At 42.8% G+C, this 14,382-nt stretch overlaps 1 protein-coding gene across 1 annotated transcript in view; it reads left to right on the plus strand.

Annotated features, from left to right (window-relative positions):
• The window catches only part of smtnb (smoothelin b), a 47,533-nt gene that overhangs the window by 11,566 nt on the left and 21,585 nt on the right, over positions 1 to 14,382 (plus strand). Inside the window, exons 2-6 of the mRNA XM_053325834.1 lie at positions 2,897 to 3,054; positions 4,800 to 4,866; positions 4,955 to 5,033; positions 5,727 to 5,806; positions 11,769 to 11,871. Coding sequence (XP_053181809.1) covers positions 2,897 to 3,054; positions 4,800 to 4,866; positions 4,955 to 5,033; positions 5,727 to 5,806; positions 11,769 to 11,871 — 487 coding nt within the window. The remainder of the gene's footprint in view (positions 1 to 2,896; positions 3,055 to 4,799; positions 4,867 to 4,954; positions 5,034 to 5,726; positions 5,807 to 11,768; positions 11,872 to 14,382) is intronic.

Below are 14,382 nucleotides of genomic sequence, written 5' to 3' on the forward strand. Positions count from 1 at the left end.
ACAGGTTTGTTGTTGATGTTTTGAGCCGCCCAGAAGTCTGGGGCTTGATTTTTAAAATTGCCAAATGTGGTACAGTCACTGCTGTAAGGTGCAGGTCATTGAGTAACTAGATGGATTTTTTTTTTTTTTTTGCACGCCTCTGAGACAGTTCACTCTCTGTGAAGGCTACTGTCATGTGGTGTTTTTTTTCAAATGGACTCTGTGTCTGCACGAGCGCATGTTTCCGTCTCTGGTTGTTTAAGGGTTATTCTGTTTTTGTTGGCAGGGACCCAAGTTTAAGGCAGGTTTTATGTGCTTGGGTCACACCCACTCATTTACCTTCCTGTGCTGGGACTTTATTGGTTGACCTTTTTCTTTTTTTTCTCTTTTTCCTCTTTTCAAATACATGTAGGAAAAGTCAGTTATAGTTCCTGGACTTATGCCAGCTCACCAGGTCAGTCCTAACGGACTCACCATGCAGCTTTCTCTATGCTGATTGGTTAGTTGTAAACATCAGCTGCCTGCTTGCAGTTGCAGGTAAAAAAAAGCCAAAGTGCAGATGTGCGCATAGGGATTGTTTTTCCTCTTCCACCATCACATCATGACTTTAATTCTCCTCGCTTTTGTTCTATTTTAGAAAGATTACTGTAATTGATGTGAACAGTTCTGCCGTCTATCACATGCTCTGAGAGTGAGAGAGCTGTCCTTGGCTTTTTTTGTTAAAAAATGTGATTTTGTTTTATGTTTAATCTGATATTCATGATACACTGGCCAAAAATGCAGCCTATTGTGGAATGCTAAGAAGAAGTTTTTAAGGAGAGGCCCTGCCTCAAGCTAATCCTGTTATATCTCGAATTAATGAATAAATAAATCAGTCAGTCTCTAAACTTGGCAGTGCTCTGGCTGTGTCATCACATCATGACATTCATTTAGCATTGAGCTTGACATTGTGGTAACAGACTGCTCCCTTGAGTGTTCGGTTAGTGTGTGTGTGTGTGTGTGTGTGTGTGTGTGAAGGCATGTGAGAGAGACACACTGTCCAGTGATAGAAATGAGCAAGTGTGTTCTCATTTCCTCTCTCCTCGCATTATTTCCTTACTGCACAATCAATAACCCATGATATTATCTCACTGCTGGCCCTGATCTAAACCCAGTTCCTGATCGGCGGATTTCACTGCCATCCCCTTCCTTGTGAGTCAGCAGGAATGTGAGGAATGACCTGTGCGAGGCCCTTTCCCACCCAGCTCTCATCTGCCCATTTTTAGTCATTCCCGAGTATAGCTTCTCTCTCATTTTTCTCTCTTTCACTTTGCCTCCCTGTCATCCTATCTCTTTGTTAACCGCTTTACTTTCCCCTTTTATTCTCCTCTCCTCCTCCCTCATATCCTTTCTTCCTGCCTTTTTTGAGCACTTTCTCAGCTTACACGTCCTTTTCAGTCGGCTCAGCACTTTAAATTTCCACAAATTACAGTATGTAGAAGAGCCCCTCTGAGCTGCATATTTTTTCAAACCACAGCGAGACCTCAAAACCACTGGCCCTCTTCATCTTTTGTGAGACCCCCCCCCCACCCCCTACCTACTCTTCCTCCTCCTCCTTCTCTGGCCCCAGCAGGGGGGGCACATCAACCCCCTTTTCAACCCATCAGGGTGTCAAGCTTAATTTAACAACCACATCCAGCTCCTTTTAGCATACAAAGGTTTGTGTCTCTACTCTGCAGGTTTTAACTGGTGCCAGAGGAAACCTTCAAGTGTGTGTTTGAGCGTGAGGTGTATCAGCCTGTCAGAGAAGCAGGAGCTGCTCATCTCCGCATGTGTTGACAGGTTCCCGCTGTCGACTAAAAGAGAGATTCGCCTCCCGTATGACAGCAGACGGCTCCCTCGACCCTCCCATGCTTATTGCTGTCGCTAACATGAAAGCATTTGGCTTTCTGAGGTGCCGCGTCTGTCTGCAGGCATGCTTTTATATACACACACATGTGTGCACCTTTTAATTACGCCTCTTTTGCTTGACTAAATAAACCCTTTTTACCTAATAGTCACTCAAAGCGATGAAAAGGCTTAGTGAGTGTTTTAAGTAGGGCCACTTCAACATCTGTGGCCTCCTGCAGCCTGGCTCCTGCTCAACTACAGTGAAATACAACCAGAGAAGAAGACACCTGGATAATGGGTCGTCCTGGAGAGCTGAACGCACTTGTTTCTCAGAGCAGCTGTTGGCGTGCCTGTTTCTCATCCCATGCTCCTTGCTCAGGTGGTCCTGTCTTTTCACATTAGTGAAGTCAGATCACCTGTCATCACCAATCTATAAGCCATCCATTGGCCTGGCTGACCTTGTAACTCCCTACCACACATTTTAAAAGTAAGCCAAGGCTGTTGAGCATGGATATCCCACTGTTGAACCATTGAGCATGGACATCCTACACCTTAGTGGTACTTTCTATCAGCCGTGACCCTTATTAGGCCGCCACAAGCCAAGAAACCAAGAAAAATCAGAAATGTAGCTCCCTTGAAGGTGAATTCTTGAACATTTTGGGATATTCGTTCTTTCTGTGTGTCTTTCTTCTGGCAGATTGGTGGAAAAACTGCCCGTTCTTGTAAGAGAGTGGCTTATTGTCCTTGTTTGGTAGGGTTAATTACAGAGGGCCACTGAAAGAAGTCAGCTCTAAGACGTTACGCTCCAAGCCCTGCACTTCAACTTATTCACCGCCCTGTACTTATACTGAGACCAGGCCTCCGACCCTTTAGCAATAGATTCTCATATAACTGTGTGGTCATGTCCTCACATGTGACCGTACTTTTGTGGTCTATTCCCACACAGATACAAATGGCTAGTTTTTCTATGAGGTTGTTTTTGCACCTGTAACACTTATATTCATCTTAATGACCTCTTTGTGTTTGTCTTTTCATGGTGTGCTTGCAGCTGGATGGAACCGTGGATCTGGACGAGAGACGCCTCATCCGTTCAGCCATTCGGGAGTTAAGGAGGAGGGAGATCGAGGACATGGAGGCCGCTTTGGCCAGCAAGAGATTTCGACCTACACGACTCAAACAGCAGGAGGATAAGGAGAACCAGCACAGGTGAGACCACACACACACACACACACACACACACACACACGTACAGACGCACACAGTCCTGCCCAAATGGAAAAACTGCACCAGTCCAGGTGAAATGGAGATGCTGAGAAAACACTCACAAACCCAGATGCAGCATTCCTTAACTCTCCAATGACGAAAGAGAAAAGTCTGGAAAAGTCAAGTCAGGAAATCATCAGGGACAAAAAACAGCAACCGCAGTAAATTTTCCATTTTTCCATTATGTATGTACGTTTAACAATAAATACTTTCACTTTTAAAAGGTTGTCTTCGTGTCAGATTGCCAGCCAGCTTTTAAATCATGAGAGTCAGATAGAAGTAGCTTTTCTCAGATTGTTTGTTTGTCTTTATTGGCCCGTTCAGCGGCTTCTCAAGCATAATACACGGGTCTCAGCACCTGTCATTCAGCTGAGGTACGTGGAAAAACAGACTGCCTGCCATCATGCCGATAAACAAAGCTTTGCTGGCAGATCTAATGAGAAACAGGAGTTACAGGTTTTAAGTTATCAAAAAAATAATTATTCTGTTCCTGTAAACATTGTGATCATTTCATATTTTAAAGGGGTTTAGAGGATAAATCCTTATCTAACCTCTAATGTTACTTTTATCAAAGATATTTGAGATATTAAAACATTTTAACAATGATCAGTGTAGCCTTTTCATAAAAACTTCACTTGGTTTTAAAATTGGCTCTGATCATTATTTGTTCAGTCATGCCTAAGCAGCATTTAAACTGGAACGTATAGCAGGTTTTAGATTATTAGATTATTGGATTAGAAAAACTGTAGCTGTCAGCCATTAAGCATTTTTCCAAAACTTATTCAAGAAATCACATAATGAAGAACCGTTTTCAGTCCAAAGCTGTAGAATATTTGACGTCGGTCACAAAAACTGAATGAAATTGGAGAATTGTTTTCTTCTCTTGGATTAATTCTGACTACCAAAATGGCCTTTTAAAGGTGTTAATCAGTGAGTGGCACGACTTCATGGCTGCAGCACAATCCCAGCGTCTGGTCTGGAACACAATAAAGATTTAAGACTACTGGATGTGAAGAAGATACTCTCAACCTCTCCGTCTTTCTCTCTCTCTCTCTTTCTCTCTCTCTCTCTCTATTGCTTAATCCTATTAAGACCAGTGGCCGGGCCCTAATCATTTCCATTCGCTGCTGCTCTTAGATGACTTGGGTTACAAAAACAAAGGAGCTGCTTCACTGAAGTTTCTAAGGAAAAGCATACCTGCTGTTGCAGTGGCATGCACGTGCACACATGTTAGGCCACACGAACAAAAACCCGTCTGAAAGTTGTATTATCCCGTGCCTCTCAGAGCAGGAATGTGAAATATTCCACTTCAACGTGCCACACATCCTTTAAGACCAATGACGGGAGGAAAGTGAGGATAATGATAGGAACTGGAGGAGCGTATGAGTAACAGAAACCAAAGGCATTAAAATGGAGAAATATGAGGCTGCAATGAGGGAGGATGAGTCTTTTTTCAGGCGCTGTGTGTCACTGCTGTCAAATCCGTCATGCCACAGATCACCTTTTCCATCCTTGATGCTCGTGTTTCCTCTGATGGCATTTCTTACTGCCAAGAAAACAGTACATAAAGAAAGAGGTGTCACATTAGAGTCAGTGAAGACAAACAGTTTTGAAATTGATGCTCAGACATAATGATGATGTTTATGAACACTATACTGTCTCTGTCTCTCTCTCAGGTCAGAATCCAGTGACACCTTGGATGTCTTATCAGGCAAACTGCAATCCATCCAAGACATTGATGAGCTCACAAAAATGGTGAGTATAAAGGAACGAAAATCATTAAATGTATCTTAAATGGTGCTGGTCCAGTGTGGTCTGAGCGACTGTGTGTGTCTGCTTGTAGCTCCGTGCTGCCACCGAGTACGAGGAGAGGAAGATGATCCGAGCAGCCATCCGACAGATCAGGGATGAACAGCTGCAAGGTGAGTCCAGCTGTTTGATAAAATGTCTGTATGTCTTATTAGGGTACTATAAATGTTTTTCATTGGAAAAGACTATTATTTTTCGATTGACAGACAAATAAGAACATTTATCAATCAGTGCGAAGTAACATCATAAATCATACAGGACAATAAAAGCAAATATCAAACATTTTACCTCAGTATTCTAGACATTATGTTATTTTCTAGACAACACTGTTTAAGTCAATGTTTAATTCCTGACACTGATTGGCCTGATGAGGGTGCTAAGATTAAAGGTAAAAACTTCAAACCTGAACTATTGCACTTGTTTATGCATATTGATTATAAGTTGGTCATACAGGACTTGTATTTGCTAGTGTTTGTCAGTCTGTGGTTGCCATAGTTTCTCAGGCAGTTCTACCTACCTAGATCTATGATACTGGATCAGATAATGGATTCCTGTCATTCCTTAGCGCTGTCTGGACTGTGTGAGGCCCCCGTCACTCTGCATCACTGTGATGCATGGACGGGGTGATACACACACACACACACACACACACACACACACACACACACACATAGACACACAAACATACACTACTGTCACCTCCTGCTGTACGGAGCCACAAAAGAACATCTTAGATCAGTGGTTCTAAAACATTTTCACATCAAGGACCCCTAAACTTAAACAACTGTGTGTTTGTGTGTGTTTAGGGGCTGTGGAGAGAGGTAAAATTCCCGGACGCTGCATAGAGCCTGAGAGCATTGAGCCCCAGAGCAGCATGGGAACTGGGGTGAGTACAGCAGAGTTAATGGAGAAATCAGTGTGATGAATGAATGCACAAATTACGGTACTTAATGTTCCAGAATTACGCTGATATAGTCCTCACGTCTCTGTTTCAACTGATGGCCAAACTGTCTCAAGTCTAATTGGTGCTCAAGTCAGCCTCCATTTGCAAAACTGAACCGAGCACACACCAATTTGCGGCTGCCGAGTTTGCCTGCATGGCAACAGTAACCGCTGAGGTTTCTCTGTCGCCACAATGAAGAATGCAGCAAACAACAACAAGCATTGTGACTTGAGTCACACACACTGTGTCATGAATATGGCAACGCCACACGTGCACACACACACACACACACGCGTACACACACACACACACGCACATACACACCCACCCACACACGCCTCGGCTGACATGTAGCAAGAAATGTGTATTATTTGTTTCTCTTTTTTGTTTTTTACATCCTCATAAAGGTTTGGCCATGTATGAGGACAAACATGAAATCTACTCTGAGCCTCGTGTTTAGTGATGGCAGTAAATTGTTTTTGAAAATTTCCCATTGTGCACACATATATCTGTGAAGCAGAGATGCTGAAATGACACAAAACAGAGTGAAGGTGTGTGAGAATAACCAGAAATGTAAAGATTTGAACTACCCTTAATTGCATTTAATTAGATTTTATAGGTATTTTAATGATGTTACTGCATTTTCACACCATCACACCTCTCTGAATGCCTCTGCAGTCACTTTTTAAATTTCTGGCGTCTCTCTCAGTTGACTAGCCCTCTAGTGGACAACAACAGCAGTTTGTTTTCAGTGGAACTAAAGTTTTATCTTGACCAGATTGAGTTGTGTGGTCGTTGAAGTGAACATGAAGACATAAGACTGCCAGGGGCCAGATGTTATCTCATCTTATGTGTTTAATCTTTTTTTTTTTTTTTTTTGGATTAATGCTCCGTTTCCAGTGGATGAGATTTCTATGGAGAGAAAAACAAAGTTAATTCTTACTCTATGCGGTCACTGTTTTTCTAACAAGCCTTTTGATTGATGGAAATGGAGGAGCACCATTTATATTTATTTAAAGGAAAATACAATCAGTCACATTATCAGAGTTCTGGTGGGTCTTACAAAATGTATATAAGAGAGGAGAAACGAAAGGCTGTTAGTATCGGCGCTATTGTCTGTTGCAGCCTGTGCTACGCTTGCATACATTCCTTTGTGTGTGTGCGTGTGTGTGCTTGCGCGTCTGCGTGCGTGCTCCTTGGATAGGAAGTGATGATAGCATGTTGGCGTCACAGGATGCTCTAACATTCAAGCCTTTTTTACCTCACTTCCTGTAAGACAGCTGAGTGGTACAGCAGCACTGTTGTGAGCCACAGGTGGTGTGATAGATGAGGGGTGATGGTGAGGAGGGAGAGGAGAGGGGAGGAGGGGGAGGAGGGGGCGTTCGGACAGACAGACAGGCAGCCCACCAGCTGTGCCTCAGCAGTGTAGTCTGCGCTGGAATGGGGATGTGGCCAAAAAAAACATCAGCCAGCAGCAGCAGCAGGGCTCCTTCCACTCACATCACAGCAGCGGATCTCTTTGAGCTGAGTGCAATTGTCCCTTTGGCAGATGGAGGTCCCAGATAGGCGTCCACAGCAGCCAAACAGACACATACACAACATCCAATGTCTGTATGCTGCCAGCAGCTTGAAATAAACCCCAGTTCAAGTGACACTATGTGATGTGATACTATGTAAAAAAACAAACTTCAGAGTGAAAATATGTGTTTAATGTGGATTAATGGTAGCTGCTGATCTGTAATTTTACCAGCCCAACACCCATTTGAAGTTTATGACATGACATGCAAGGAAAGCTGAGGTACAGTAAGTTTCCTGTTGATCATTTGGTGAAACCGTACTGTAAATGCTTAAAAGACCTTAAATTATATGTATGTGTCTATAAGAAAAAAGGCTCTTTATTCATGATTTTAAACCAAATATATAATTTAAATGAAGTTATTTACAGTACAATATATCTTTAAGTAATACAGCAGTAAGAAATGAAAACAAGTGAAAAAAAATCAAGGTCACAACAAAGGCAGAGTGTGTCAGAAGTTAATGTGTCAACCAGGCAACCCTTTAACCTGTGTGTGTGTGTGTGTGTGTGTGTGGTGTAGGGGGGGTCAGATCCCTGTGGAGACAGAATGGGAGGGAGGGGAAGTCAAGGGAGTGGCTTGTTGGTATTGTGTGTGTGTGTGTGTGTGTGTGTGTGTGTGTGTGTGTGTGTGTGTGTGTGTGTGGTGATGTGAATGTTTGCATGTGTGTAAGTGTGTGTATGATGTGGCTGAGGGAGTAGAGCGGCAGAGTTACGGACGTCCTGACTCCGAGAGAGAGAGAGAGAGAGAGTGAGAGGGAGAGAGAGAGAGAGTCCAGCTAGTTAAGAGGTAAATGTCATTCTTCTTCTCCTTCTGTTCCGTGTCACACACCAAACGCTCCTCGTGGTTACTTTTTTCATCTGTGTGGCACTGAAAAGCAATTCAGACACCTTTTACTCATCAGTCTGTGCTTGTTTTTCTGGCTGATTGAAGAATGGATTGTGTCTGCCTCTGGGTTTACCTGTCAGGTTTGTGTACCGGTAAGTATTGGTTTATTGCTGAGTTCGATTTTTTTGTTCATTTTAGCTGACAGTTTTTTTTATCTAGAGGAAAGGATGCCACATCAAATTAAAGAGGAATTTTGAACATTTAAAGCTTATAATTTAACCCTATAAGCTGTTAACTTGTATTCTCTATGGGGCTACAGGTTTGGTGTAGGTGTGTTGGGAGAGCTCAGGTAGGCTGGTGGCGGGGCGGGGGGGGGGGGGGGATTACTGCAGTTCCAGACAGTTTTGTTTGTCTTCTAATCTCATCATAAATAAGTTGTGAGAAAAGAGCAGTTTAAGAACCAGAGCCAGTATTTGCAATAGCAGCGAAGGTTTTGCGGACTGTGGAGGCGAGTGGATTGGGAAAGCGTGCTGGAGTGAAGACAAAAAAAAAAAAGACCAGCAGCAGAAAGTAAACTTAGATTGGCATGTGGTGATGTGCAGTCAGTAAAAATGGGAATGAGGCTCAGGGCTTGAGCTTCTCTGTGGGTTCCCTCACTCTAGACTGTGTGTGTGATACAGAGATGATTGCTACTTCATTCCAGCTACTGTGTTTCAGCTATTGGAAGTGAGCCGAGCGTGTGGCTCCTCAGGCTGCAGTAATGGAAAAAGAGCCGCCAGGTCCCTTGTCTCTATTCCACGTGGAGGCATGGAAGACCCTCTCATTCTGACCTCACCAGTGGAGTGATGGATTTAACTTGCATGGAAAACTGGAGGTCTGAAACCCAGCACGTTAAATTGTACTTGATCTCGGCTGTCTGAACCCGGTTGGTGAGGGAGGTGTGAGCCTCAGCGCTGGCTCGGCCTGACCCTCAGTCTGAACCTCATCCTCATTGTTGTTGTTTTTTTGTGGGTTCAGAGGAGTCCAGATGGTCCACGCCTTGCTGCGGTCACAAGAGGAGGACAATCGCTGTTTTTGTATTTATGGGTGTGAATCATTCGCAGTTATAGTCTTGACACAAACAGGCTCCTGAGGCCAGATGGGATGAGTGGTTCGTAGGAGCGTTGGAGTGGGACGGTGTCAGTGTTGGTTCCACTCTGTCAGATTTCGACTGTCGGGGCCAGAGGGAAGCCGCTAATGACAGCATGGTGGTTGGCAGCGGGTCCCGAGCTCTGGTCTGAGTCTCCAGTTCCACTTTATCTTCCCCCTTTTTTCCCTTTGCCTCGCTGTCTGTGAGAAATATGTTCCCTGTGGTTTGGTGGGAGCTGTGAAATGATGGCTGTCTGTCTGACTCCTGATCGAGGCAGGAGAGAGGAGGGGCGGGTGAGGAAAGACTAGTTCTCTCTAATTGTGTTTATGGCTCAAACACAATTATCTCCCCTCATGACTCTTTGATTGAGTAACTCCACTCAGAAGGAGGTGCCCTTTGTGTGTGACCTCTTGCATTATTACTCTGTAGTGCCTTCAGTCTTTTGTGTTGTTGCAAAAGCCTGTTTGTGTCCTTCCAAACTCATCAGACTGTAATGAGTCGTTAAAGGAGCATTCCACAGATTCCTAGCTGCCCACTAAGGCACGTCTGTTGAACATTTACATTACCACTGTCTTGAAAAGCTGGAAATTAGGGTCTCTCAATTAGTTGTTTTGTCTATGAAATGTCAGAAAATCGTGAAAAATGTCCAATTTAATAGTTCAAAATTGGAAGATAGTAAGTTTACTATCATGGATGACACACAACAGTATCCAATCTTCATGTTCGAGAAGCTGCAACCAGCAAATTTTTTGGTTATCAGAATTTTCTGTCGATGGGCAGACTGGAGACTTATTTTGCCCCAGAATCTGCACTGCCACACATGGTTTGCTCCATATGAAAAAAAGCAAAAGACGTGATAAAAATTACACTGGAGCACCTTCTGTGTAGATCTATATTGCTGTAATGTAATGTGAAGTATTTCAATTTTCTAGCTTTTCTAGCTTTTAGCCTTTTTGAAGAAACGTTTTGTCTTTCACCATCACAGATTGACCTCTCCTGAATGATTTTAACCACAAATTACATTATTTGACACATTTACCCATGTGTGTTTATAACCTGAACAGTGCTGTTGGAGATTCACCTTTCCTGTTTGTGTTGCTGCTTCATGTCTGATTACATTTTCTCTGAGTGTGATTGAGCGGCTCTGCACTGTAATCTGCTCAAGGTGGATGAGGTCACAGTCAACAGTGCAGAAAGTCTTGAGTGCTTTTTCTCACCTCCGCCTCTCATTCGTGTTTCAATTCAAGCTGACTTTTTGTTTAACTCTCTGCCAGCACTGATCACACCGGATTGATTAAAAGCCTTTTAAAACACAAAGTTGTGATTTATAAGATTTTCACACTGCTGCTGCTGCTGATAACTGCACCAGTCTCTTGTTCTTGGATAATGTTGTTTACACTCGGCAAACTGAACATGTGATTGTGTGGTTGGGTGTGCGTCTGTTTTCATTTCTTGCTTGAAAGCTTTTGAATGTGTTTTCAGAAGCTTTTTTGATGTAATTGTAGGTTGTAAATCTGGTAGTAGTATTACATTTTCTGTAAAATCATCTCTTTTATGTTTTTTTAAGTATACACCCAATCGTTTTGTCTATTCTTGACTATTCTTGTCCACCACCTTGAAGGAGATTACATGCTGTGCTACAGTTCATGTAGAGAATGACACCACCTGAAGCTCCACATGCAAGATTTTTTTGCCCTTTTAATAGAAAAGGTTGGAAGTCTGCTGAGTATTATGGATTAAGAATATGTGGGGGAGTGATTTTGAAGAGTGTGCAGGGTTATGTGTATGTGCGCACATGCTCAGAGGCCTTATTTGTACAGCTGATTCTCCTGTGGAGTAGCTCAAGGTCAAGCACAAGAGGCCCAACAGTAGTGCCGGCATCCACATCTTATCCCCCCTCCACACCTCTCCTGTTTCCTCTCCATGTGCCAAAAAAACTGCTGCCTCTCCTTCAAGATCTGCTCCCTACTGTGACTTTCCTCTATCAGTGCAGATAAAAGACGAGAGTGCTGCAGAGAGTGCTGAATGTTGTAGTCTTGAAGGAGCAGGTATTAAATTGTGCTCTAAATGTATATATGTGTTGGCACTCAGGGTTTCTCTCTCTCTCTCTCAGGCCTGCACAAGAGAAAATAAAACATTTTTACTTTTCCAGCTGGCCATGCTTGTTGCTCATCATGGTGAACTCTCTTTGAGGGATATTTGACCTTGACCCTCCATCACAAGGCTGTTGTGATCACTAGCTGACCTCAACCATATGATTGTAGAACTGATGTTTTCATCAGCAGCTGTCTCTAAGAAATATCTGAAGACCCAATAAATTAAAGCCCATGGTGCCTGTGAAGCTGATTTCTTTTTCTTTCTTTTTTTTTTACAGGAGAAAGAGCGGGAGAGTTGCAGTGAGCAAGAGAATACCAGATCTCAGATTCGGGAGTTACGCGGCCAGCAGACACAACAAAGCAGAGAGCTTCAGAGAATAGGTGAGAAACACTCATTTAGCACCAAACTGCGTGTGTCTGCTCTTTAAATTAAAGGACACCTTCACACCTAGGCCATGTTTACCATACTCTTGGGAATGCTGAAATATAAAATCTTGTATATACTGTAAACATTCACCTACAGGTCAAGTTTGGGAAGGCGGTAATAACTACAGCACTGACCACCTCTGTTGCGTGTACCTGTGGCTGCATACACCCCACTTGATGCCGTTTCCTCTTAACCACTTGTTAAAACAGTCAGCCAAAGGAGTCATTCTCCTGAGGTGGCAGTCAGGAGGTCATATTAGTTCAGGCTCTTTAAGCTCCTTCATCTAACTTTATTAACTGTTTGGAGTCACTCACAGGCTCTCACTCAATGACTTCTTAAGTGTGAAGTAATTTCATTAACCACTCTGTTACTTCAGTCATTAATAAAATGGCATGAATGCGAGCCTTCAGGAGGGAATGAATGCACTTCCTTTACTTGAATACTTGAAACTTTGCAGGCACGAAGCTGACATGAATAGCTTGTAAAGTGACAAAAATGCATTGTTGACAAGTCATAAATGGTTTGTCCAATTTAAACACTTATGTACAAAGTATTATTTGGACAATCTTTTGCATGTAGAATACCAAATTTAACTTACACCAGAAGATGAAAGTGTTTCTCTTCTTTCATTTAAACCTGGTCCTGACTGACCTAAACTTGGTGTGAGTTTCATGGCCATAATAATGTAGTTCTGTGAGGCCTGGTCTGCTCCGGACTTGGCTGTCCTTCTCTTGGACCTGGAGTTGGTGGTGGGGTTATGGGAAGCAAAAGAGGGAAACCCAACTCTGCTAAAAATATAGTTGATACCAGAACAGAATTAAGGCCCGCTTGACGTGGCAGAGACACTCCCCACTGTTCCTGATTCATCCCTGCCTTACAATTTAAACCAGGGTGAAGCTACGGTCAACAAAAAAAGACCACCATCCAAAAGCAGAGGGAAAGGCGCCAATCAACAAAGACACAGGACGTTTGTGGTTGGGACAGGAGAGTGTATGCAGGGTGCACTGGTGGTTCTTGAAGGTGTGATTGTATTTTTAGTGAAGTGGCAGAAAATAAGAGATAAACTTGGAAGATTGGTTCTTTCTGGTCTTTGAACATTGCACAAACTCATACCTCCATCTCACATACTCAAAAAAAGAGTACATTTACAAGCTTTAACTTAATGACCATGTGTCCAACCGTACTGCATTCTAGTGCAAACTGTAACTGGTAAGGCTGTGATTTAGGAAATGAAATGTTTGCTGAGACTCTCAGTGGAATGTGCTGTATCCATCGACTTCCTGAAAAGAGCGAAACAAGTTTGACACTGATGCCAGTTTCATACACAAAGTCATGTACAGCATGGACTACTGAGCACAGGGGTATCTTGTGTATTAACCTTTATACAAGCCCATCATGTTTTTGTCATGTTATTATTGTGCATGTAGCCCAAGTCTGCAACGATACCGCCACACAAGTCTAATGGTATACTAACTGTTTAACAGGATTCTCAGCTTTTGTGACTACAAGTGGCCATGTTAGTAAAATGTCCACGACTTTTGTCTAGACTGAACTATGTCAATAGCTATTGTATGGCTTATCATGAAATTTGGTACACATGTCCATAACACCCCAAGGATTAATGTCAATGACTGGTCATTGTGTCACTTTTTATCTAGTGCCACCAACAGATCAAACTTTTAATTTATCCCATGAAATATCTCAACACATATTAGACGGACTGGCTCAACATTTTGCCCAGACATTCATATTCCCCAGAGGATGAATCCCAATGATTGTCATTATCTACTGAATTTTTGTCTAGCAACCAGATGTTACGATTTAGCTCAAAGCACCTCTGCATCATTTTTTTTAAACAACTTAGCATATGTTTGTCATGGTTATGACAAGCAACAGCTTGTACGAGATCAGTGGACTGTTATGGCAAAGATAAGGAACATTGAACTGATGTTAAGCCCAGCTCATCAGCAGGCAAAGCTGAAAAACTTGTGTTGACCCCGTCGCAGTCAGAACAAACGCTAGCGGTCCTTGGATCACTGCTCAGTGTGAAAGAAGTATAAAGAAAACCCTTGGTTGGCCTTTGTTTGTGCTCTATATATTGAATTGCAGCAGAAGTGCTTTTGTAGCTATTTTCAAGCAAAAAGCAAGCCTCTCATTATCCAGTAGCAGTGGGGATTTCCCAGAAATGGCTACACAATGGACATGACCATTTTCCCCAATGGCAAAAACGTGAACAATAACGTGAGAGTTTGTAACAGAAACCGTGTGTTTTGGCTCTCATGTTGGTTACAGTTGAGCAGTAATTGAGTTTGGGTTGAGTGAGTGCATCATTAGATGCCCTCTGTTGCCTACTGGTCTATTTTTAGTGTCACATGTGAGAATAACAGCCATTTATTGTCCTAATTGTGTATCTTAATCACCATTTCTAATCAGTCCATATTACATCATCTGTTCTGTTAAATCAA

This window comes from Scomber japonicus, chromosome 9 (assembly GCF_027409825.1).
Source record: "Scomber japonicus isolate fScoJap1 chromosome 9, fScoJap1.pri, whole genome shotgun sequence".
NCBI lineage: Eukaryota > Metazoa > Chordata > Actinopteri > Scombriformes > Scombridae > Scomber > Scomber japonicus.